The 23,130-nt window shown below is 51.0% G+C and overlaps 1 protein-coding gene across 2 annotated transcripts; it reads left to right on the top strand.

Annotated features, from left to right (window-relative positions):
* Positions 1–5,475: 5,475 nt before the first annotated feature.
* IMMT (inner membrane mitochondrial protein) lies at positions 5,476–21,793 on the top strand. Of its 2 annotated transcripts, XM_069744926.1 has the most exons (15): positions 5,476–5,662; positions 9,761–9,831; positions 10,431–10,620; positions 12,696–12,810; positions 12,887–13,021; positions 13,245–13,358; positions 13,799–13,935; positions 14,022–14,125; positions 14,271–14,406; positions 15,418–15,547; positions 18,753–18,767; positions 19,582–19,805; positions 19,920–20,051; positions 20,135–20,264; positions 20,862–21,793. In XM_069744926.1, the coding sequence occupies exons 1-15, from the start codon at positions 5,618–5,620 to the stop codon at positions 21,467–21,469; spliced, it is 2,286 nt and encodes a 761-aa protein (XP_069601027.1). In that variant the 5' UTR covers positions 5,476–5,617; the 3' UTR covers positions 21,470–21,793. The 2 variants fall into 2 exon arrangements, with proteins under 2 accessions (XP_069601027.1, XP_069601028.1); XM_069744927.1 differs by lacking the exon at positions 18,753–18,767.
* The last annotated feature ends 1,337 nt before the right edge of the window (positions 21,794–23,130 follow it).

Raw genomic sequence — 23,130 nt, 5'->3', positions numbered from 1 at the left:
TAATATCCCCCGACCTGGCCCTCATCCTGTAATAATGTCCCCCGACCTGGCCCCCATCCTGTAATAATGTCCCCCGACCTGGCCCCCATCCTGTAATAATATCCCCCGACCTGGCCCTCATCCTGTAATAATATCCCCCGACCTGGCCCCCATCCTATAATAATGTCCCCCGACCTGGCCCCCATCCTGTAATAATGTCCCCCGACCTGGCCCCCATCCTGTAATAATGTCCCCCGACCTGGCCCCCATCCTGTAATAATATCCCCCGACCTGGCCCTCATCCTGTAATAATGTCCCCCGACCTGGCCCCCATCCTGTAATAATGTCCCCCGACCTGGCCCTCATTCTATAGTAATGTCTCCCGACCTGGCCCCCATCCTGTAATAATGTCCCCCGACCTGGCCCTCATTCTATAGTAATGTCTCCCGACCTGGCCCCCATCCTGTAATAATGTGCCCCGACCTGGCCCTCATTCTATAGTAATGTCTCCCGACCTGGCCCTCATCCTGTAATAATGTCCCCCGACCTGGCCCCCATCCTGTAATAATGTCCCCCGACCTGGCCCTCATTCTATAGTAATGTCTCCCGACCTGGCCCCCATCCTGTAATAATATCCCCCGACCTGGCCCTCATCCTGTAATAATATCCCCCGACCTGGCCCCCATCCTATAATAATGTCCCCCGACCTGGCCCCCATCCTGTAATAATGTCCCCCGACCTGGCTCCCATCCCGTAATAATGTCCCCCGACCTGGCCCCCATCCTGTAATAATATCCCCCGACCTGGCCCTCATCCTGTAATAATATCCCCCGACCTGGCCCCCATCCTATAATAATGTCCCCCGACCTGGCCCCCATCCTGTAATAATGTCCCCCGACCTGGCCCCCATCCTGTAATAATGTCCCCCGACCTGGCCCCCATCCTGTAATAATATCCCCCGACCTGGCCCTCATCCTGTAATAATGTCCCCCGACCTGGCCCCCATCCTGTAATAATGTCCCCCGACCTGGCCCTCTTTCTATAGTAATGTCTCCCGACCTGGCCCCCATCCTGTAATAATGTCCCCCGACCTGGCCCTCATTCTATAGTAATGTCTCCCGACCTGGCCCCCATCCTGTAATAATGTCCCCCGACCTGGCCCTCATTCTATAGTAATGTCTCCCGACCTGGCCCTCATCCTGTAATAATGTCCCCCGACCTGGCCCCCATCCTGTAATAATGTCCCCCGACCTGGCCCTCATTCTATAGTAATGTCTCCCGACCTGGCCCCCATCCTGTAATAATATCCCCCGACCTGGCCCTCATCCTGTAATAATATCCCCCGACCTGGCCCCCATCCTATAATAATGTCCCCCGACCTGGCCCCCATCCTGTAATAATGTCCCCCGACCTGGCCCTCATGCTATAGTAATGTCCCCCGACCTGGCCCCCATCCTGTAATAATATCCCCCGACCTGGCCCTCATCCTGTAATAATGTCCCCCGACCTGGCCCCCATCCTGTAATAATGTCCCCCGACCTGGCCCTCATTCTATAGTAATGTCTCCCGACCTGGCCCCCATCCTGTAATAATGTCCCCCGACCTGGCCCTCATTCTATAGTAATGTCTCCCGACCTGGCCCCCATCCTGTAATAATGTCCCCCGACCTGGCCCTCATTCTATAGTAATGTCTCCCGACCTGGCCCTCATCCTGTAATAATGTCCCCCGACCTGGCCCCCATCCTGTAATAATGTCCCCCGACCTGGCCCTCATTCTATAGTAATGTCTCCCGACCTGGCCCCCATCCTGTAATAATATCCCCCGACCTGGCCCTCATCCTGTAATAATATCCCCCGACCTGGCCCCCATCCTATAATAATGTCCCCCGACCTGGCCCCCATCCTGTAATAATGTCCCCCGACCTGGCCCCCATCCTGTAATAATGTCCCCCGACCTGGCCCCCATCCTGTAATAATATCCCCCGACCTGGCCCTCATCCTGTAATAATGTCCCCCGACCTGGCCCCCATCCTGTAATAATGTCCCCCGACCTGGCCCTCATTCTATAGTAATGTCTCCCGAACTGGCCCCCATCCTGTAATAATGTCCCCCGACCTGGCCCTCATTCTATAGTAATGTCTCCCGACCTGGCCCCCATCCTGTAATAATGTCCCCCGACCTGGCCCTCATTCTATAGTAATGTCCCCCGACCTGGCCCCCATCCTGTAATAATGTCCCCCGACCTGGCCCTCATTCTATAGTAATGTCTCCCGACCTGGCCCCCATCCTGTAATAATGTCCCCCGACCTGGCCCTCATTCTATAGTAATGTCTCCCGACCTGGCCCCCATCCTGTAATAATGTCCCCCGACCTGGCCCTCATTCTATAGTAATGTCTCCCGACCTGGCCCCCATCCTGTAATAATGTCCCCCGACCTGGCCCTCATTCTATAGTAATGTCTCCCGACCTGGCCCCCATCTTGTAATAATGTCCCCCGACCTGGCCCTCATTCTATAGTAATGTCTCCCGACCTGGCCCTCATCCTGTAATAATGTCCCCCGACCTGGCCCTCATTCTATAGTAATGTCCCCAGACCTGGCCCCCATCCTGTAATAATGTCCCCCGACCTGGCCCTCATTCTATAGTAATGTCCCCCGACCTGGCCCCCATCCTGTAATAATGTCCCCCGACCTGGCCCTCATTCTATAGTAATGTCTCCCGACCTGGCCCCCATCCTGTAATAATGTCCCCCGACCTGGCCCTCATTCTATAGTAATGTCTCCCGACCTGGCCCCCATCCTGTAATAATGTCCCCCGACCTGGCCCTCATTCTATAGTAATGTCTCCCGACCTGGCCCCCATCCTGTAATAATGTCCCCCGACCTGGCCCTCATTCTATAGTAATGTCCCCCGACCTGGCCCCCATCCTGTAATAATGTCCCCCGACCTGGCCCTCATTCTATAGTAATGTCCCCCGACCTGGCCCCCATCCTGTAATAATGTCCCCCGACCTGGCCCTCATTCTATAGTAATATCTCCCGACCTGGCCCCCATCCTGTAATAATGTCCCCCGACCTGGCCCTCATTCTATAGTAATGTCTCCCGACCTGGCCCTCATCCTGTAATAATGTCCCCCGACCTGGCCCTCATCTATCCATATAATCGTCTAGGGGGAACTTCTGTCTGTCTTTCTGTAACGGAAATCCCGCATTGCCGTCAGCGACAGGCTTAGTCCGGCCATGAATTGGCCCCTCCCTACTCTCCTCCAGTCAGCGCCAGTGTGTCGCCCCATCCCAGACCAACTTTTTACTATTGATGCTGCCTATGCAGCATCAATAGTAAAAAGATATAATGCTAAAAAAATGGTGCTATTCTCACCTTCCGCCGTCCACCGATGCACGCGATGCTGCCACCAGCTTCCGTTCCCAGTGATGCATTGCAAAATTACCTAGATGACTTAGCGGTCTTGTGAGGCCACTAAGTCATCTGGGTAATTTCGCAATGCATCACTGGGAACGGAAGCTGGTGGCAGCATCGCGCGCATCGGCACAACTTCGGTGGACGCCGGAGGGTGAGTATATAACTATTTTTAATTTTATTTTTTTTTAAACAGGGATATGGTGTCAACACTGCTGTATACTACGTGGGCTGTGCTATATACTACGTGGGCAGTGTTATATACTACGTGGGCTGTGTTATATACTATGTGGGCTGTTATATACTGCCTGGCTGCTATATACTATGTGGGCTGTGTTATATACTGCGTGGGCTGTGTTATATACTACATGGGCTGTTAGATACTACGTGAGCTGTGTTATGTACTACGTGGGCTTTGTTATATACTGCCTGGCTGCTATATACTATATGGGCAGTGTTATATACTGCGTGGGCTGTGTTATATACTGCCTGGCTGCTATATAATACGTGGGCTGTTATATACTATGTGGGCTGCTAGATGCTACATGGGCTGTGTTATATACTACTTGGGCTGTTATATACTACGTGGGCTGTTATATACTGCCTGGCTGCTATATTGTACGTGGGCAGTGTTATATACTACGTGGGCTGTGTTATATACTGCCTAGCTGCTATATACTACCTGGGCAGTGTTATATGCTACATGGGCTGTGTTATATACTTCCTGGCTGCTATATACTATGTGGGCAGTGTTATATACTATGTGGGCTGTGTTATATATTACGTGGGCTGTGTTATATGCTGCTTGGCTGCTATATGCTAAATGGGCAGTGTTATATACTACGTGGCTGCTATATACTACGTTGGCAGTGTTATATACTACGTGGGCTGTGTTATATACTGCCTAGCTGCTATATACTATGTGGGCAGTGTTATATGCTACATGGGCTGTTATATACTGCCTGGCTGCTATATACTATGTGGGCAGTGTTATATACTACGTGGGCTGCGTTATATACTGCCTGGCTATATACTGTGTGGGCAGTGTTATATACTACGTGGGCTGTTATATACTACGTGGGCTGTGTTATATACTGCCTGGCTGCTATATACTAAGTGGGCAGTGTTATATGCTACGTGGGCATTTAGTGAACCTAGCAAAAAAGCCAAACAAAAAACAAGTGTGGGACTGCACTTTTTTTGCAATTTCACAGCACTTGGAATTTTTTTCCCGTTTTCTAGTACACGACATGCTAAAGCCAATGGTGTCGTTCAAAAGTGCAACTTGTTTCGCAAAAAATAAGCCCTCACATGGCCGTACTGACGGAAAAATAAAAAAGTTATGGCTCTGGGAAGGAGGGGAGCGAAAAACGAACATGGAAAAACAGAAAATCCCAAGGTCATGAAGGGGTTAAGGACTGACCAACACGCTGCTGGAGCCCATAGGTCAGTAATCCCGCCACTGCTCAGCAGACCCTATCTCAGGCTGACAATACCCTCAGCCGGTCCCAGGCCAGATCTCCAGCTTCTCTCTTCATCCGCAGCCGGTTCCGATGCTATGTGGCCGGGAGCGATTGCTGTGACTGCCGCTGTCCCTGAGCCGGCCCTGTGACTGATATCCAGCGTCTGCGCAGAGGCCAGGAGCTGTCAGTCCCAGTGCCGGGGCGGTGCTGAGTGATGACTGACAGCCGGCTGTTCACGGGAGACAATCCGTGCAGTTTCTGTGTGACCGCGCTCACTGATAGATCCTCAGTTAACTCATTATGCAGCCTGCAATAAGCAGCGCAGCACCGAAGAACGGAGAAGGCGAACGGCGCAACATTGTTATTGAAACGGAACAGCTAAAATGACATTTAGCAATGCATTGCCGCATCCATAAAAATCTGATCTATAAAAATATATAAAAAGATGCGGCTTTTACAAAAATGGGAAAAAATAATAAAAGTGCAGAAAAAAAAAATAAAATTGGAAAAAAAGGCCCTGTTCTGAAAGGGTTAATAATAATATTACTGTTCATCTACATGTCAGTGTCACATGTAATGTTTAATAAAGTTGTTGAAAAAAAAAAGTCACGCTGCTGACATGTGGGGGCGTGGTCAGGCGAGGAGGCGTGGGCGGTGTTAGTTCGGGCTGCGCGGTCACTGCTCTCATTCATCCCGGGCCGGGATATGTTGTACTGAGTCGGACACCGGACTGATTTCTCCCCGTTACAACAGGGACCATGCTGCGGGTGTGCAGGAAGGCCCGGGCGGCGCTGCTCGCTAAGGTGAGTCCTCAGTAGAGCGCGGTATTGGCTCCGAGCAGCCGGCAGCACTGGGTGTCGGGTTTGGAGGTGGCGGACACGTCTGATACCGGGCGGCGGCGGGGAGACGTCTGTGCTGCCAGTGGTTAGCGGCGATACACCGGGCCGCACGGCGGACTACTGCTCCCCTCAGCCAATAGGAGATGATCCCGGTTATGTCAGTGACCAATCACATCACGCTGGAAAAACTAATCCAGCCAATCACTGGCAGGTTCATTGACCTTTCAACTGTTTTACGTGACCGACGTGCCTTCTAGCCAATGGTATGCCGCTTAGGTGTAATTGACGTGCGGCTTAGCCAATAGAAAAGCTCGTGTTTGGCAGGTCGGACGGGACGTTATTGCACGTCCTGAGGACAGATGCTGGCAGAGCGGCATGTCACCGAGGGCGGTGTGCGGGGAGACCACGCTGGGGGGCGCTCTGTGCCGCGGTGTCTCCCCCCGGGGCTCCGCTCCGGCCTGTCCGCAGCTCAGGTCACACACCGGCCGCATTTACCCTCGGGAGGACGTGACCTTGTAGTGGGTGTCACTCCCAGCCTGGCGGAGGAATGCTGTGCGGCCTGAGGGTGCGGCAGACGCCGGTGTGACCGGGGGAGAACCGGGACAGACCTGACAAGGATGAGCACCAATAACGCAGGCTCCCGGGCTGACTCACTGGCGGGGCCCCTGTGGCCCCCGAGCTAGAAAGCGGCTTAGAAACAAATGAGTGTATTTTCTGTGGCTGTTTTTTTTTTTTTTTTACAAAATTTCAGAATGTAATGGAGCATTTTTTCCAACCTTTTTTCCTGTGGTGCGTCACTGCTTTTTTGTGTATTAATAAAAAAAAAAAGAAACCTAGAATTTGAATGTTCCCTTCCCCACAAAGAACACTAGTATGAGACACTTGTAACCCTTTTCCAACATGTATGGCAAGTGGTTTCCTGCAAAGGTCTCTATTGCCCCCATCGCGGTGCTCCTACAAAGATCCCTATTGCTCCCCCCCCCATTGCGGTGCTCCTACAAAGATCCCTATTGCCCCCCCATCGCGGTGCTCCTATAAATGTCTCTATTGTCCCCCATCGTGGTGCTCCTGCAAAGTTCCCTATTGCCCCCATCGCGGTGCTCCTACAAAGGTCTCTATTGCCCCCATCGCGGTGCTCCTACAAAGGTCTCTATTGCCCCCATCGCGGTGCTCCTACAAAGGTCTCTATTGCCCCCATCGCGGTGCTCCTACACAGGTTTCTATTTCCCCCCATTGCGGTGCTCCTACACAGGTTTCTATTTCCCCCCATTGCAGTGTTCCTACAAAGGTCTCTATTGCCCCCATCGCGGTGCTCCTACAAAGGTCTCTATTGCCCCCATCACGGTGCTCCTACAAAGGTCTCTATTGCCCCCATCACGGTGCTCCTACAAAGGTCTCTATTGCCCCCATCACGGTGCTCCTACAAAGGTCTCTATTGCCCCCATCACGGTGCTCCTACAAAGGTCTCTATTGCCCCCATCACGGTGTTCCTACAAAGGTCTCTATTGCCCCCATCGCGGTGCTCCTACAAAGGTCTCTATTGCCCCCATCACGGTGCTCCTACAAAGGTCTCTATTGCCCCCATCGCGGTGCTCCTACAAAGATCCCTATTGCCCCCCATCGCGGTGCTCCTACAAAGGTCTCTATTGCCCCCCATCGCGGTGCTCCTACAAAGGTCCCTATTGCCCCCCATCGCGGTGCTCCTACAAAGGTCCCTATTGCCCCCCATCGCGGTGCTCCTACAAAGATACCTATTGCCCCCCATCGAGGTGCTCCTACAAAGGTCCCTATTGCCCCCCATTGCGGTGCTCCTACAAAGGTCCCTATTGCCCCTCATTGCGGTGCTCTTACAAAGGTCTCTTGCCCCCCATCGCGGCGCTCCTACAATCTGTCTGGGTTCAATAAGAGATTAGTAGCTCAGTGTTTGAAATAAATTGTGCAAGTGATTAGCAAGTTCAACTCCCCCAGGGAGACTAAAAAATTTAGAAGAAAAAAAAAACAGAAAAACAAAACATTTTACTATTTTGTCCAAACCCCCCCCAAAACAACCAAAACAGATGTGCCAGCAACAAAGTAATGCTCAGATATCAAGTAACAAGTCTCATTTTTATTTAAACAGAAAATTAAAAGCTTTCAGACAATCACTGATTTACAGACACAAAACTAAAATACACATGTATAATATACCAGTACTGATAAACTGATTATATACAGCTAATTGTTATAATGTACACATGCGGTGTATACATACTGCTGGGTGCAAAGTAATTTGGGTGGTCAGAAGATTTTTCAGTTCATTATATGGCGCGCTGCTTGTATCGTTGCTCATCGCCGGAGCGCGCGTCCATCTTATAAATGTGCCCCTGCTGTACACTGTCATTCTCTCTGCCCATGACGTGATCGCGGGTCGCCTATGGGTTCTCATGACAGCCGGGGGGTCAGCTGGTGACTGACGGCCGGGGGGGGTCAGCCGACGACTGACGGCCGGGAAGGGGGGGGGGGGGTCAGCCGATGACTGACGGCCGGGGGGGTCAGCCGATGACTGACGGCCGGGGGGGTCAGCCGATGACTGACGGCCGGGGGGGTTCAGCCGATGACTGACGGCCGGGGATCAGCCGATGAATGACAGCCGGGTGGGTCAGCTGATGAATGACAGTCGGGGGGTCAGCTGGTGAATGACAGTCGGGGGGTCAGCCGATGACTGACAGCCGGGGGTCAGCTGATGTTCCCCGTGCCTGTCATCAGGAAGCTCCAGCCTGTAGTCAGGCTTCTAAGGAGATGGTGGTTTCTGCTATATTCAGCCATGCTGCGGCCTTTCTCCATATAGCACAAGCGATCAGATGACTGCGGCTTTTAGGCGTCTAAGGGGACTAACAAGAACAGAAAAAAAAACGTTTTAAAAATATAAAGAGAAAAAACAAAGTTCAAATCGCCCCCTTTTCCCACATTAATAATCCATTGTTTCACCCCACAAAAAATAGGTCATCACACAGCTCTATTGGCCAAAAAACAAAAATATTACGGGTCTCTGGGAGATGGCGACACCACCCCCTACCCAAATTTTTTTTTTTCAGACTTGTGATTTCTTTTTTTTCACCACTAAAATAATTAAACTTGTTTGGTATCGCCGTGATCGTATTGATGAGCAAAATCATACTGCGAGTATAAAACGTACAAATAATTCCAAAAAAACAATGTCGATGTGGTAAAATAAATGGCGTCATTCAAAAGTACAACTCGTCCCACAAAAAACGGCCGTGTGGCCAGGATATGTTATGGCTCTATATGACGGTGTGATGTGTTTACGACTGTCGCAGACCCATCGAGGCTTCCTTCACGTCAGTTAAAGTTTTTTTTATTTTGTTTGTTTTTGTGGCCCCCCCTATACCGCGCGATGAGCGTGAGCGCCGCTCACCGTGCTCCATGCTGCTCGGCGGGCGTGCACCGTGCTCCATGCTGCTCGGCGGGCGTGCACCGTGCTCCATGCTGCTCGGCGGGCGTGCACCGTGCTCCATGCTGCTCGGCGGGCGAGGCGCGGCAGCCGAGGCCTGGCTCTGCCCGGGGCGAGGTATGGCTCATAGTTCAGAGGGAACTTTTCTTTTGTATGTGACACTATTTAAAGTGCCTACATGTGATGATAAACCAGAAGTCCTGGGTACACCATGCAAGGCTGTGCTGTACTGATTTCCTGATCGCTCATAAAACAAATCCGAATAATTTGGAGTTCAAAAGGCATAGAAGAGTGTATTTCGCTCATAGAATTTAGTGACAACCTGGGTTCAAACCAGTTACCTAGTAGAGAGTGTATTTCGCTCACAGTGCCATGGGTAAGGGGTTATCTTTCATTCTGTGCCTGCACCAAATGACATCCGGTAGAGCCTGAGAATAATGTAGAAGATGTCTCTGAGGATCGGTCGGACACAGGAGTCCTGTCCAAGCCAAGAGGAAACTCGGTCACTGGTTTAGAAAGTAGTTTCCAATTGTACATTGTTGCGGGATTTGTAGGGGAGGAAGCAAAATGAATGGTCTTGGTTGTTAGTGACACTTTCTTCTCTTTTGTAGGAATGCCTGTGTATGAAGACGGCACATTACCCCCTCCGGGTTACAAGAGCGTACTCCACCCCACCATCTGGGTATGGCCATTACCTCTTTATGTAAATTTTTTGACCATTTTGTCCCCATCGCCCCCCCAACACTTGATTGTGGTCGCTGATAAGTTGCAATGTCCTCAGCTGTCGTGACGTCTCTTCTGCACCTCGCGATCGTGTCTTCCATCTTGGTACACCTGTGAAGACCACCCTGACGCTTTGGTCGGACTTCATAGGAGATGGACAACTGCGATACAATTTTTCCAAACTCCACTTTTTGGGGGTTTTTGGTACAGTGTATGGAAAAATTATCATTTATCCTGCAAAAAAAGGTCAAGCTCTCATGTATCTGTGTAAAATACAAATAAAAAAGACAAAAAATGGTTGTGTCTTCAGGGGGGTTAAATTGGCATAAATTAGAGGTTTGTGTCTGCCCTGCATATCTCGGCCGTCACACAGGATCCTGTATTTTCTAGCATCGTGCCGCTCTGCAGCCGCCGTGTCCTTGACGGCCGCCGCTCGCCCTCTGTGTAACTTGAGCCTGGCACGTACACCGACGTCTCGGTTACTGCCTTGTCCTCCTGTGTCAGCGCCACGTGACGCCGTCCATAGTCACAGTAACCGCACCTTTCATCTTCTTGCAGGCCCTCCGCTGGGAAGATCGTGGCTGCCGGCCTCCTTTTTGCAGGCGGGGGCGTCGGGGGCACTGTCCTCTATGCAAAATGGGATCCAAAGTTTCGTGACAGCGTGGAGAAGTCTGTTCCTTATTCCGACAAACTTTTTGATCTCGTCCTAGGAGCTGCGCCATATAACGTACCAGTGCCAAAGAAACCAGTAAGTTGGCTCGTGGAAGGAATTGGTAAGAGTCAGTCTCGTTCCCTGCCGGAGCGGAGCTGGGTACGGCCATGTGCTTGTAGGCTTTGGCACTAGAGGTGAACTGTGGTTGACCTCCGCGGTACCAAGCACGGTCACGGCACCCAATCATAGACCTGCTGATCTGTTAGGGGTACTGCAGGTCGGACCCCCACCAATGAAGCATGGTTGACCTTGGCCACAATTCGGAGCCGTCACTTCGCACTTAGTTTGGCTCTGATAGCAGTAAGATGTCATCACACCTGCGTCTCACAGGCACGAAATACTAAATTACCGTATATTCTCTATATCCAGACTTGCCCCTGGGGGGGTAATATTGAGTGATTTACAGGTCCTTCTCAAAAAATTAGCATATAGTGTTAAATTTCATTATTTACCATAATGTAATGATTACAATTAAACTTTCATATATATATATATATATATATATATATATATATATATATATATATATATATATATATTATAGATTCATTATCCACCAACTGAAATTTGTCAGGTCTTTCATTGTTTTAATACTGATGATTTTGGCATACAACTCCTGATAACCCAAAAAACCTGTCTCAATAAATTAGCATATCAAGAAAAGGTTCTCTAAACGACCTATTACCCTAATCTTTTGAATCAACTAATTAACTCTAAACACATGCAAAAGATACCTGAGGCTTTTATAAACTCCCTGCCTGGTTCATTACTCAAAACCCCCATCATGGGTAAGACTAGCGACCTGACAGATGTCAAGAAGGCCATCATTGACACCCTCAAGCAAGAGGGTAAGACCCAGAAAGAAATTTCTCAACAAATAGGCTGTTCCCAGAGTGCTGTATCAAGGCACCTCAATGGTAAGTCTGTTGGAAGGAAACAATGTGGCAGAAAACGCTGTACAACGAGAAGAGGAGACCGGACCCTGAGGAAGATTGTGGAGAAGGACCGATTCCAGACCTTGGGGAACCTGAGGAAGCAGTGGACTGAGTCTGGTGTGGAAACATCCAGAGCCACCGTGCACAGGCGTGTGCAGGAAATGGGCTACAGGTGCCGCATTCCCCAGGTAAAGCCACTTTTGAACCATAAACAGCGGCAGAGGCGCCTGACCTGGGCTACAGAGAAGCAGCACTGGACTGTTGCTAAGTGGTCCCAAGTACTTTTTTCTGATGAAAGCAAATTTTGCATGTCATTCGGAAATCAAGGTGCCAGAGTCTAGAGGAAGACTGGGGAGAAGGAAATGCCAAAATGCCTGAAGTCCAGTGTCAAGTACCCACAGTCAGTGATGGTGTGGGGTGCCATGTCAGCTGCTGGTGTTGGTCCACTGTGTTTCATCAAGGGCAGGGTCAATGCAGCTAGCTATCAGGAGATTTTGGAGCACTTCATGCTTCCATCGGCTGAAATGCTTTATGGAGATGAAGATTTCATTTTTCAGCACGACCTGGCACCTGCTCACAGTGCCAAAACCACTGGTAAATGGTTTACTGACCATGGTATTACTGTGCTCAATTGGCCTGCCAACTCTCCTGACCTGAACCCCATAGAGAATCTGTGGGATATTGTGAAGAGAAAGTTGAGAGATGCAAGACCCAACACTCTGGTTGAGCTTAAGGCCGCTATTGAAGCATCCTGGGCCTCCATAACATCTCAGCAGTGTCACAGGCTGATTGCCTCCATGCCACGCCGCATTGAAGCAGTCATTTCTGCCAAAGGATTCCCGACCAAGTATTGAGTGCATAACTGAACATTATTATTTGATGGGTTTTTTGTTTGTTATTAAAAAACACTTTTATTTGATTGGATGGGTGAAATATGCTAATTTATTGAGACAGGTTGGTTTTTTGGGTTATCAGGAGTTGTATGCCAAAATCATCAGTATTGAAACAATAAGAGACCTGACAAATTTCAGTTGGTGGATAATGAATCTATAATATATGAAAGTTTAATTGTAATCATTACATTATGGTAAATAATGAAATTTAACACTATATGCTAATTTTTTGAGAAGGACCTGTACCCCTAAACTTGGTCATGTACCATCTCTTTCCTTTTAGGTGAAAGCCTCCGGTCCTCTAAAGATCTCTTCAGTATCGGAAGTGATGAAGGAATCCAAACAACCCAAGAAAGAGAGTATCGAGGCGGCATCTGCTCCTGGGGAGAATGCCGAAAGTAACTTGATTTTCGTTTTATTTTATCATTTTATCCCGGTTATTTTTCTACCGTTATGACACTTTTTTTGTTGCAGCTTCGTCACACGTAGCACAGATCATTTCTGCCACCGGGGACGCAGTGTCAGTCCCGGCATCTGCCGTGCATGAAGAAGAGGGTCCCAAAGTGTCCGAGGCAGGAGACCACAAGGCGAAACACCCGGCAGGGGCCGGTAAGAGCACAACACCTGCACTAATCCTCACTAATTTATATGGATATGTCCAAAATCTGAAGCGTAGACCGTTCTCCCATTCGGTTTTTGGCCAACCGCGCTGCTGCGAGGGGATAACAAAAAAACCCCCAAACTTTGCTGCCTTGTCCGCTTTAGTCTGCGCGTCTACTGCTCGCAATGTTCAGAATCGCTCATCTGACCTTATCCTCTTGTGTCTTCCAAGAACAATGTAAGGAGTGCGACCATGAGCAGTCTCCCCACCTGAAGGAACGGCCGGCGGAGGAGGTGGCCGCCCGCCTCGTGCAGCAGGAGAAAGAAGAGAAAGAAAAAATTGAATGTAAGTCACAATCGTGAAATGTAAGATCGAAAAATATATATATTACTTTTTTTTTTTGCTGGGGTTAGGATGATATTGCAACATTGCTAGACTTCAAGAAACATTAAAAAATGTTCGTCTTTGTGCCTGGCTTTGGTCTGCTTATTCCTCGATACAATAAATCGCTCAGTCCTTTCCGCACCTCCACCTTTCAGCGTAGCTACTTCACGAAATGTGGCTCCTCTTAGGCTTTGTACAGATTTTGTTTTCTGCTTCCTCTGGACATATATACCAGTATCGTTCCATGACGCACGCCCCAGTAAGGGTCTGCACTGGTGTAATTCCCACATTGTGGTCTTGTCCAATGCCGCCTGAGAGCTGTGAAATGCTGGGCTGTTTGGGAAGACACAGATTTTCTGCGTCATTTTTTTTTTTTAATATCCTTCTTTTTGTTTCTTCAGCTGTAGCCGCTTTACTAGAGGAGGCGCTGAGCAGTACGGCGCGCGTCACCCTCCAGGCCATCACCTCCCAGGAGTCGGCTGTACAGGCGGTCAGCTTTCATGCCCAGAAGTTGCGGGAAGCAATGGATGACACCCAGGTGAGTGCACACCCAGCCGTGCTTCCTCGCTGTGGCTGGAGTGTTGTTCCTGTCTGGTGACGGCCTCCTCCTTCTCTAATCCCCAGGTCTCGGCTGAGCAGAAGTCTTTGCAGTGGCGGGATTTGGAGGATGCCTTGAAGGTGCGCAGCAAAGCTGTGGATGAAGCAGCTGATGCCCTTCTGAAAGCAAAGTTCGTATCAGCCGGTTCTGCGCGTCCTGTATAAGCTGGAAACATATTTGTTCCCGTGACACGACCCGCACTATATAGACATAAATGACCTCCCGATACGTTCCCCGCTGGCGTGTCATTGACGTCATCTCATTTCTTTCCCCAGGGAAGAGCTGGAGCGGATGCGGAGCGTCATTGACGACACAAAGAAGAACTCTGTCAATGGCGCCAAACCTCACATCATGTCCGCCGAGGAAAATCTGCATCGTATGATCGTGGACCTGGACAACGTGGTTAAAAAGGTACAACGTAGCTTATGTAACACATACAGGTGTATGGTGTCCAACTTATTGTAAAGAGACTGAGGGATGATGGACGTCACGTCTGCAGCGAACAGATATAGTTCAAGGGACCCTTGTCAAGTATAATAGTCGCCTTGCCTGTTTGCTATCCTCTTCACTGATACCGGCATATGTCATCCTGCATCCAAGATGGCGATGTTATCGAGGCGTGGTTCATGGTGGTCGTACTGGGGGAGGAGGTCATGTTTTCAGGATTTCCTTAGTATTGCCAAGGTGATAATTGCATCACCTGGACAGGCAAGCATTCATTGACCTGTGCAATACTAAGGAAATCCTGAAAACATGACCTGTTGGTGGCTCCTGAGGACCGGAGTTGGGGAACACTGGTGTAGGGTGACAAGTGTATAGGGTGAAGGGTTATAATTACTCACAGTACAATAGTTTGGGTCTCTCACGGCAATTCTCTATCGTAACCCCTTACTACACCCATAAATCGGGGTCCTCGGGTAGTTAAGGTGCGCGGTGACTGCATGGACATATGGTGTGCCCACCAGAGGACCACCCTGTCCTCCAACATTTGCCAGGATCAAAGGAAAAAGCTCTGATGTGTTAGGCATTAGGAAATGCAAACATTTAGGGAAAAAAGCAATAAATTGTCATATTATGCTGGAAATCGTATAAGCCCCTTCCTGTTGTAGCCCCCGCTGTACCAAGAGGGACCCTCTAATGACCACCCGTGCACTGTGAGAACTGTACGCTCCTACCGTGAAAGATGGTGGCAGTCACTTGATTTATCCACGTAACCGTTCCCTCATCCGACCCCAATTTTTCGCAAGTGATGGGGGTGATGAGATGGAGACCCCGTCAACGTGCTCCTAGACCCCTATCGGTGTGACCTACGTACATCTCCGACTGTCGCTTTTTAATACTTTGTTTTTGTCCAGCTTTACACACTGGGATCCTCGTGGTATCGTTACTCTCCGGTGTCTGACTCTCGTCTTGTCGCCGCAGGTACAATCTGCTCAGTCCGAAGCGAAGATCGTGGCCCAGTACCACGAACTGGTGGCCGCCGCCCGAGAAGACTTCAAGAAGGAGCTGGATAGTATCACGCCGGAGGTGCAGCCGGGCTGGAAAGGGCTCAGTAAGTGTCCTGTGTCCCGAACACGTCGCCGGCGTTCACCAGACCACAGTGCTATAATGGTGGTGCTGAGGACGTCACGTGTCAGAGGTCGGCATCACAGAAATGTCACAGGAGAGGAGCGGTCCGCTGCATGTGACGCCCAGTAGAGCGGCAGACAGATGTTGTCGGGGGTCTTAACTGAGAACAAAACAACCTCCATGCGCTTTCTCCATGGGGTGAAACATTGAATTTGCTTCTGGACGTGTGTGAATTTCTGTGATGCCTCCAGTCAGGCCTCCATTATGTCTGCGGCATAGTGGGGGATAATTTGGAAAGTGCTAGTGTGGGGGGCAGTGTGGTCACTCTGCATGTTGTGGCCTTATGCTTATGTGGGGGGAAACTTTCCGCTGCTGGCATGTACACGGGGATTCCTGATAAACCGATGTCTATGGGGGTTACCAGATAGTCCTCTTATCGGGGGGTCACAATGGCCACTTCATCCGTCTGACTCCACAGTGAGGGGCGGCATCAGTGATATTTGGCAGCTGCAACACAGGAATCTCATGTACAGTCCGCGATGTCCTCGCTAGGGGACCCCCAACAATCCTGGGAATGAGAGGGGCACAGGGAATGGTGGCCTCATGTACATGGAGGGGCCAGACGCAATACCCTGCACAGGCCGGTGGCAAGTGGCTGCCTCATCATCCGTAGGATCGGTAGGGGGTCCCCCCAGTCATATGTGGAGCTCCTGCTCTCCATTGTAGGGGAAAAAACATCAAATGCCAGACCTACGGAAACTAATGTGTGGGGGAAGGAGCAGGGTGCAGCGGAGGAGGAGGAGCAGAGTACAGGGGGGAGAAGGAGCAGCAGGAGGTTGGAGCAGGGGTGGGCGGAGGAGCAGCAGAGTGCAGGAGGGCAGAGGAGGAGGAGCAGCAGTGCAGGAAGGAGGAGGAGCAGCAGGAGGTTGGAGCAGGGGTGGGCGGAGGAGTAGCAGAGTGCAGGAGGGCAGAGGAGGAGCAGCAGTGCAGGAAGGAGGAGGAGCAGCAGGAGGTCGGAGCAGGGGTGGGCGGAGGAGGAGGAGGAGCAGCAGAGTGCAGGGGGGAGAAGGAGCAGCAGGAGGTCGGAGCAGGGGTGGGCGGAGGAGGAGCAGCAGAGTGCGGGAGGGCAGAGGAGGAGCAGCAGAGTGCAGGAGGGCAGAGGAGGAGCAGCAGAGTGCAGGAGGGCAGAGGAGGAGCAGCAGAGTGCGGGAGGGCAGAGGAGGAGCAGCAGAGTGCGGGAGGGCAGAGGAGGAGGAGCAGCAGGGGTGGGTGGAGGAGGAGAAGCAGCAGGAAGGCAGAGGAGGAGGAGCAGCAGAGTGCAGGAAGGAGGAGGAGCAGCAGAGTGCAGGAAGGAGGAGGAGGAGCAGCAGAGTGCAGGAAGGAGGAGGAGGAGCAGCAGAGTGCAGGAAGGAGGAGGAGGAGCAGCAGAGTGCAGGGAGGAGGAGGAGGAGCAGCAGAGTGCAGGGAGGAGGAGGAGGAGCAGCAGAGTGCAGGAAGGAGGAGGAGGAGCAGCAGAGTGCAGGAAGGAGGAGGAGCAGCAGAGTGCAGGAAGGAGGAGGAGCAGCAGAGTGCAGGAAGGAGGAGGAGCAGCAGAGTGCAGGAAGGAGGAGGAGGAGCAGCAGAGTGCAGGGAGGAGGAGGAGCAGCAGAGTGCAGGAAGGAGGAGGAGCAGCGGAGGGCAGAGGAGGAGGAGCAGCGGAGGGCAGAGGAGGAGGAGCAGCAGAGTGCAGGAGGGCAGAGGAGGAGCAGCGGAGGGCAGAGAAGGAGAAGGAGGAGCAGCAGAGTGCAGGAGGGCAGGGGAGGAGCAGCAGAGTGCAGGAGGGCAGGGGAGGAGCAGGAGGGCAGAGGAGGAGCAGCAGAGTGCAGGAGGGCAGAGGAGGAGCAGCAGAGTGCAGGAGGGCAGAGGAGGAGCAGCAGAGTGCAGGAGGGCAGAGGAGGAGCAGCAGAGTGCAGGAGGGCAGAGGAGGAGCAGCAGAGTGCAGGAGGGCAGAGGAGGAGCAGCAGAGGAGGAGCAGCAGAGTGCAGGAGGGCGAAGGAGGAGCAGCAGCGTTGTGCAGGAGGGCAGATGAGCAGCAGAGTGCAGAAAGGAGCAGCAGAGTGCAGGGGTGGGTGGAGTAGTAGGAGCAGGGTGGCAGAGTGGGAGCAGCGTATTCCTGGGTACAGGAATATTCGGGAGAAGTAGGTGGCGGATGAACGATGCAATGTTTTTTGGGTGACGTCAGTTGTCTCCGTCCTGGCCCGGATGACATACTGATACATAATGTGTCATGTGACTGGCTTTGCAGCGCAGGGATTTTGCTTGTTTCTCCTCTCTTCATGTGTCCGAGGTTACTAGATGAGTGCATGGCACATGGTGGGGGATAGGTTTCCTGCGTGCTGGGGGATCGCACCCACTACTGCATGTCACCGTCTTTGCATCCACAGGGCAGCCCTCCCCACATTGGGTGTAATTCTGATAGATGAGCTCAGCCTGAACTGTGGGGGCTGCCGGCAGGTAGGAGGTTCGCATGGCTCTGATGCTGGTGGTTGCGGTCATGTCCCTGCCTCTCACTGACACCCGGCACTCTTGTCTGAGCCTCCCGGCAGGTGTTGCTTGCTTCCCGCAGGTGTTGCTTGCTTCCCGCAGGTGTTGCTTGCTTCCCGCAGGTGTTGCTTGCTTCCCGCAGGTGTTGCTTGCTCCCCGCAGGTGTTGCTTGCTCCCCGCAGCTGTTGCTTGCTCCCGGCAGGCCTGCGCTGCAGTCTCCCTTACAAGCCTGCTTGCTTAGTTCACACTGTCAGTGTTGCCGGTTAGACGCTGTAACTTGTACATTTCCAGGAGGAGCCGCAGAGGAAGGACGGAATAAGGCTGTAAGACCCTCTCCATTTCGCACACGTGCTTAGTGCTACTATATGTTACATGGGATATTTCGCTCTTCCTGGCATTGTCCTTTCTCGGCCTCCGGCGTACCTCCCCGTGCTGCTCGCTAGTTCCTATTTGGGGGGGCACTAAATTATAATTTCGGAAACCACATTGGCACCTCAGGGTGCATAGTAAAAATGGGGGGTGGGATGATGGATGACCTGTATGTGACGGGCATGAACGGGGGACGTACGCATGGAGGATGGGGGTTGTGGCTTCTCGGCACGTAGAGTCTTGTTAACCCCGCGGAGCGGCACTAACCTCTCTAAACCTTCCTTTTTCTGTTTCAGAGATTTCCGATCTAGGTGAGTTCTGCTCCTGTCTCCTAACACTGACACCTTCCTGTCCTCTACACCCGTGTCCTCTGCATGTCACACCGTGTTGTCTGTCTGCGTCCCCTGTACCTTCCTCCGTGTAATGTGCTGGTCAGATGAGTAAGTAATGGAGTCGCGTATTGCTGCGGATCCACATGCCGATATCACTGCGACTGGGCAGAACGTGCGTTCAGCCTGATCAAATGTCAGATAGACAAAGGGGTTGTCCTCCTGCCCGTCCTGGGATACACAGATAACACACTGATTTGAACATGTAATACCTAATTTCTCCTGCGGTGGCACTGCAGAGAAACTGCACGCTTACTGTCGGGTTTCTGCACCAATCACAGCTGATCGCTGGAGGTCCACCAGAGCTCATCCTCCAAGGACCCCTCAGACAAGTAGGGATTGTCCAACATCTTCTGGAGTCACTGCTGCTGGACATTAAAGGCCATTTCCATCTTTGCGACCATATTTTTTTTTTCATCGCTCCCCTGCAACTGCAATTACAACATTTCTGCAAGTCTGTCTTGAGTTTGAGGTCGGCTATTGGGATATCCCTCGGATGGGCCGATGTCGTCACACCAGGCTCTGTGCAGCTTGCGCTACATTATCCATCTTATTCTCCACTCACATTCAAAGCTGCATGCATAATCGCACACAACCTCCTGCCGGAGTAGGTTCTAGGAGATGATCTTGCAGCTCTGGATGTGACTGGAGTAAAAGACCCCAATATCAAAGTAATGCAAGTGAAGCTAAACTGGAAATGACCGTCTGTATATATTATTGGCCTTGTCCTGTGCAGCCGGCAAGCTGAGCACCGAAGACCTGAACTCGCTGATCGCCCATGCCCACCGCCGCATCGACCAGTTACACAAGCAGCTGGCGGATTACCGGGTGCGAGAAAAGCAGCACATCGAGGCCGCACTAGAGAAACAGAAGCTGGAGGATAGCAGAGCGCTGGAAAGTGCCGTGTCCAAGTCGCTGGAGCATTACCGGGCCGAGATCAAGCTGGAGCAGGACAAGAAGGTACGGTCGGGGCCCTCCTCATAGTGAACGGACGGACGGCCCTTTCTATTGTGTTTTCAGCAGTAAGGGGGGTATTTATTTTTTTGCATTGCTTGTCATTCTGATCCATTGCAGGCGGAAGAAGTGCGGGAGGTGATGGAGGCCGAGATGAGGACTCAGCTGCGCAGACAGGCCGCCGCGCACACTGACCACCTGCGGGACGTCCTGGGAGTCCAGGAGCAGGAGCTGAAGGCTGAGTTCCAGCAGGTGGGCCCGCTACCCGGTTCGGGGGTTGACGATTGACCCCGGCTTTAGCAGGACCGGACTGACATTGTGCTTCTCGCCTACAGTCCCTCTCCGAGAAGCTGTCTGAGCAGGAGATGCAGTTCAGACGTCTGTCTCAGGAGCAGGTCGATGGCTTCACGCTGGATATTAACACGGCCTACGCCAGGCTGAAGGGCATCGAGGAGGCTGTTGAGGGTAAGCGTTTACTTGTAGACTGCGATTTATGTAATTGCAAGGATTCGGCTGCCGCCATCATGTTTCCATGGTCTCCTCAGGGCCGTCATAGTAATCCCATTCACAGCGGCAAGTGTAAAGCCCCCACAGATTAGAGTAGCGTCGGCCGCACTCCCAATATTGACAGGCTCAGCCGACAGTCTCGTGTATGGGGGCGCTGGTAAACTGATGGTCGGGTAGATGTTCACGTGCAATTTTTTTGGGCTGCCGTCCATTGTTCTCACTGAGAGGAGTCATGAACGGAGATGCCTGTCGGCAGCGGACTCGGAGCGCTCGTGTGTATGAGAGAGTCAGCCGAGATGGTCGTGTTCTGAGCTCCAGATCCTCTGCATAGGCCTAAATGAAAGACTTCTGGCCGCCTGAGGTCACCACTAGGGGGAGCTGATGAATTGAGTGCAGACTCATCAACTCTGTGGTGACTGCAGTCAGATGTGGGAGGCTGTTTTTTTTTTTTTGTTTTTTTTTTCCAGTGCATGTATGCGCCATTCGTCAATTCCTAGGGGCGTTGGTGGGGTGGTCTCTGCTATAATAACGCCTTTGTGTATTGCTCTGGTGCAGGACATGCCGTCGCCGAAGAGGAGGCCAGAAAAGCCCATCACTTGTGGCTCTCCATCGAAGCTTTAAAATTTACATTGCGATCCGCCTCAGGTGAACACCCCACCGAGCCCCTAGAGGGCGCCGTCCAGGGAATAAGAGCAAGCTGCTCCAACAATGAATTTACGGAAGCCCTGACGGCCGCTCTTCCCCAGGAGTCCTTGCAGCGCGGCGTCTACAGCGAGGAGGCGCTCAGAGCCCGTTTTTATACCGTCCGCAATCTGGCCCGCCGGGTGGCGCTGATAGATGAAACTAGAAACAGTCTGTACCAATACTTCCTCTCCTACATACAGTCCGTCCTCATGTTTGAGCCCAAACAGCTGCACCCCCCCGGCGAGCTGACCGCCGAGGACCTGGACACCTTTAAATTGCTTTCTTACGCCTCTTACTGCATCGAACACGGAGACCTGGAGCTGGCGGCAAAACTTGTCAACCAGCTGAGAGGAGAATCCCGACGGGTGGCTCACGACTGGTTAACCGAGGCTCGACTCACCCTAGAAACAAAGCAAGTCATCGACATCCTGTCCGCCTACGCCAGCGCCGTGGGCTTGGGTACCACACAAGTACAGTAACGGGAAGGGGTGCGTGGCAGAATTCGGTCCCTGGTCTCACACACAAAACCTAATTTAAGTTCCGGTTGTTTTGGCGTTTATGTAAAAAATGACACCGATCACGGTAGAGTTTTGTTTGCACTCCGACGACCTCTCCGAAACGACAGCTCGCACCTTTTATCATGTCTGCAAACCACGGGGACGTCGCGTCCCACACCTGGTATTACTTCTTTTTTTTTTTTTTTTTTAAGTTTTCAGGTTTTACTGATCCAACCAAAAAGAGAATCATTCTAATAATTTACTGTTTATGCCTCGTGGAACATCTGAATAAATCAGAAATCAGTTTCGGTGCAGTCTTTACTGTTCTTTTTTTTTTTTTTTTTTTTTTTTTTTAAAGCTTAGACGAATATTCCCATCTCCAAGATCCTATCCCAATGTGTAGTAGGTGTACAAATATTAATATTAGCAAATACATCCAATTAAAAATGTAGTATAGTTCTCCTGATTCACTATGTTGCTTACCCCAAGTACAGGGCATTTCAGTAGCTTCGGTATCCATAGCTACGACCTCTCATATAGTGACAGCTGCGACATAGCGAATCAGAAGAACTATACTACAATTCTCATTGCAGGTATTTATTAATAATAATTTTTGTGCACCTATTACATATTGGGATAGGATCTTGGAGATGGGAATACCCCAATAAATCTGAAACTTGTCAGCTTATTACCTATAATATAATATACCACAAACCACATATATTAGAGGCCACTTCTTCCTCTGGGTCGGAGCTGTAGAATACCTTATTGTCAAGGGACCCTATTAACCAAAATTGGCTACTGCATACAATGCCTTTTGAATAACTTGTCCAGGGAATAATAATAATAATAAAAATTCCCCTCCATCCTCTACAATTCCGTGTCTGGTATAGCGGCTCAGCTTTATTTTGGCGCGTGCTTCTGCGGTATCGGAGCCCATGGACAAGGATGTTGCCAGATGAGGCACGTCCACTTATACCTGAAAGGCTGTGCCCCCCCAACCTCCGTCTTACAGACCCTTATCTATTTCCTCCTCCTTAACCAGACACATGATACAGCAGCCAAACATAGTGCAACAGGAGCAAAGTGCCCGGTACAGGACCCTCACTCTGCTTACTGCACCTATAAGGGTAAGTGCACACGCAACTCATCTTCAGAAAGGGCTTACATAATGTTACAGGATGAACATACTGCAGTGTCAAAACAACTTGCTGTGCAAGTGTTCAGCCTTTCGGAACTAGCTTTAGACTTTGAAAGCCATGAAGGAGCTAAAAGTCATGACTAGAGATTAGCGAATTTGCTCGGGTCCCTCCTTGCTCGGCAAGCTATAGCGTTTACCGAATAAACTGCAGAGGGAACCCGGATCCATGGAGCGTGCCGGCTGATCGGCTGTCTGGTGCTGCAGCAGCATGCATCGCAGCGGTGTCATTTGCACAATACATACGTGGGAGATCCTGTGTGTTTGGTTACTCACTGTAAAATCTGTTTCTTGTTGCCTTCATTGGGGGACACAGCACTCTCCCAAGTTTAACAGCTCTCTTTACTGTATTATATTGTTTCAGTTTGTGCATTTTCTCTATTTAACTTGTTGCTTCTGCTACTACTTTCTCACTAACTGATTAACCTAGTGTCATGGGGGTATA

The sequence above is a fragment of the Ranitomeya imitator genome, chromosome 1, assembly GCF_032444005.1.
Source record: "Ranitomeya imitator isolate aRanImi1 chromosome 1, aRanImi1.pri, whole genome shotgun sequence".
In the NCBI taxonomy this organism is placed as follows: domain Eukaryota; kingdom Metazoa; phylum Chordata; class Amphibia; order Anura; family Dendrobatidae; genus Ranitomeya; species Ranitomeya imitator.
Note: the sequence above shows the minus strand (reverse complement) of the source record. Positions and strands in the feature narration are given on the sequence as shown.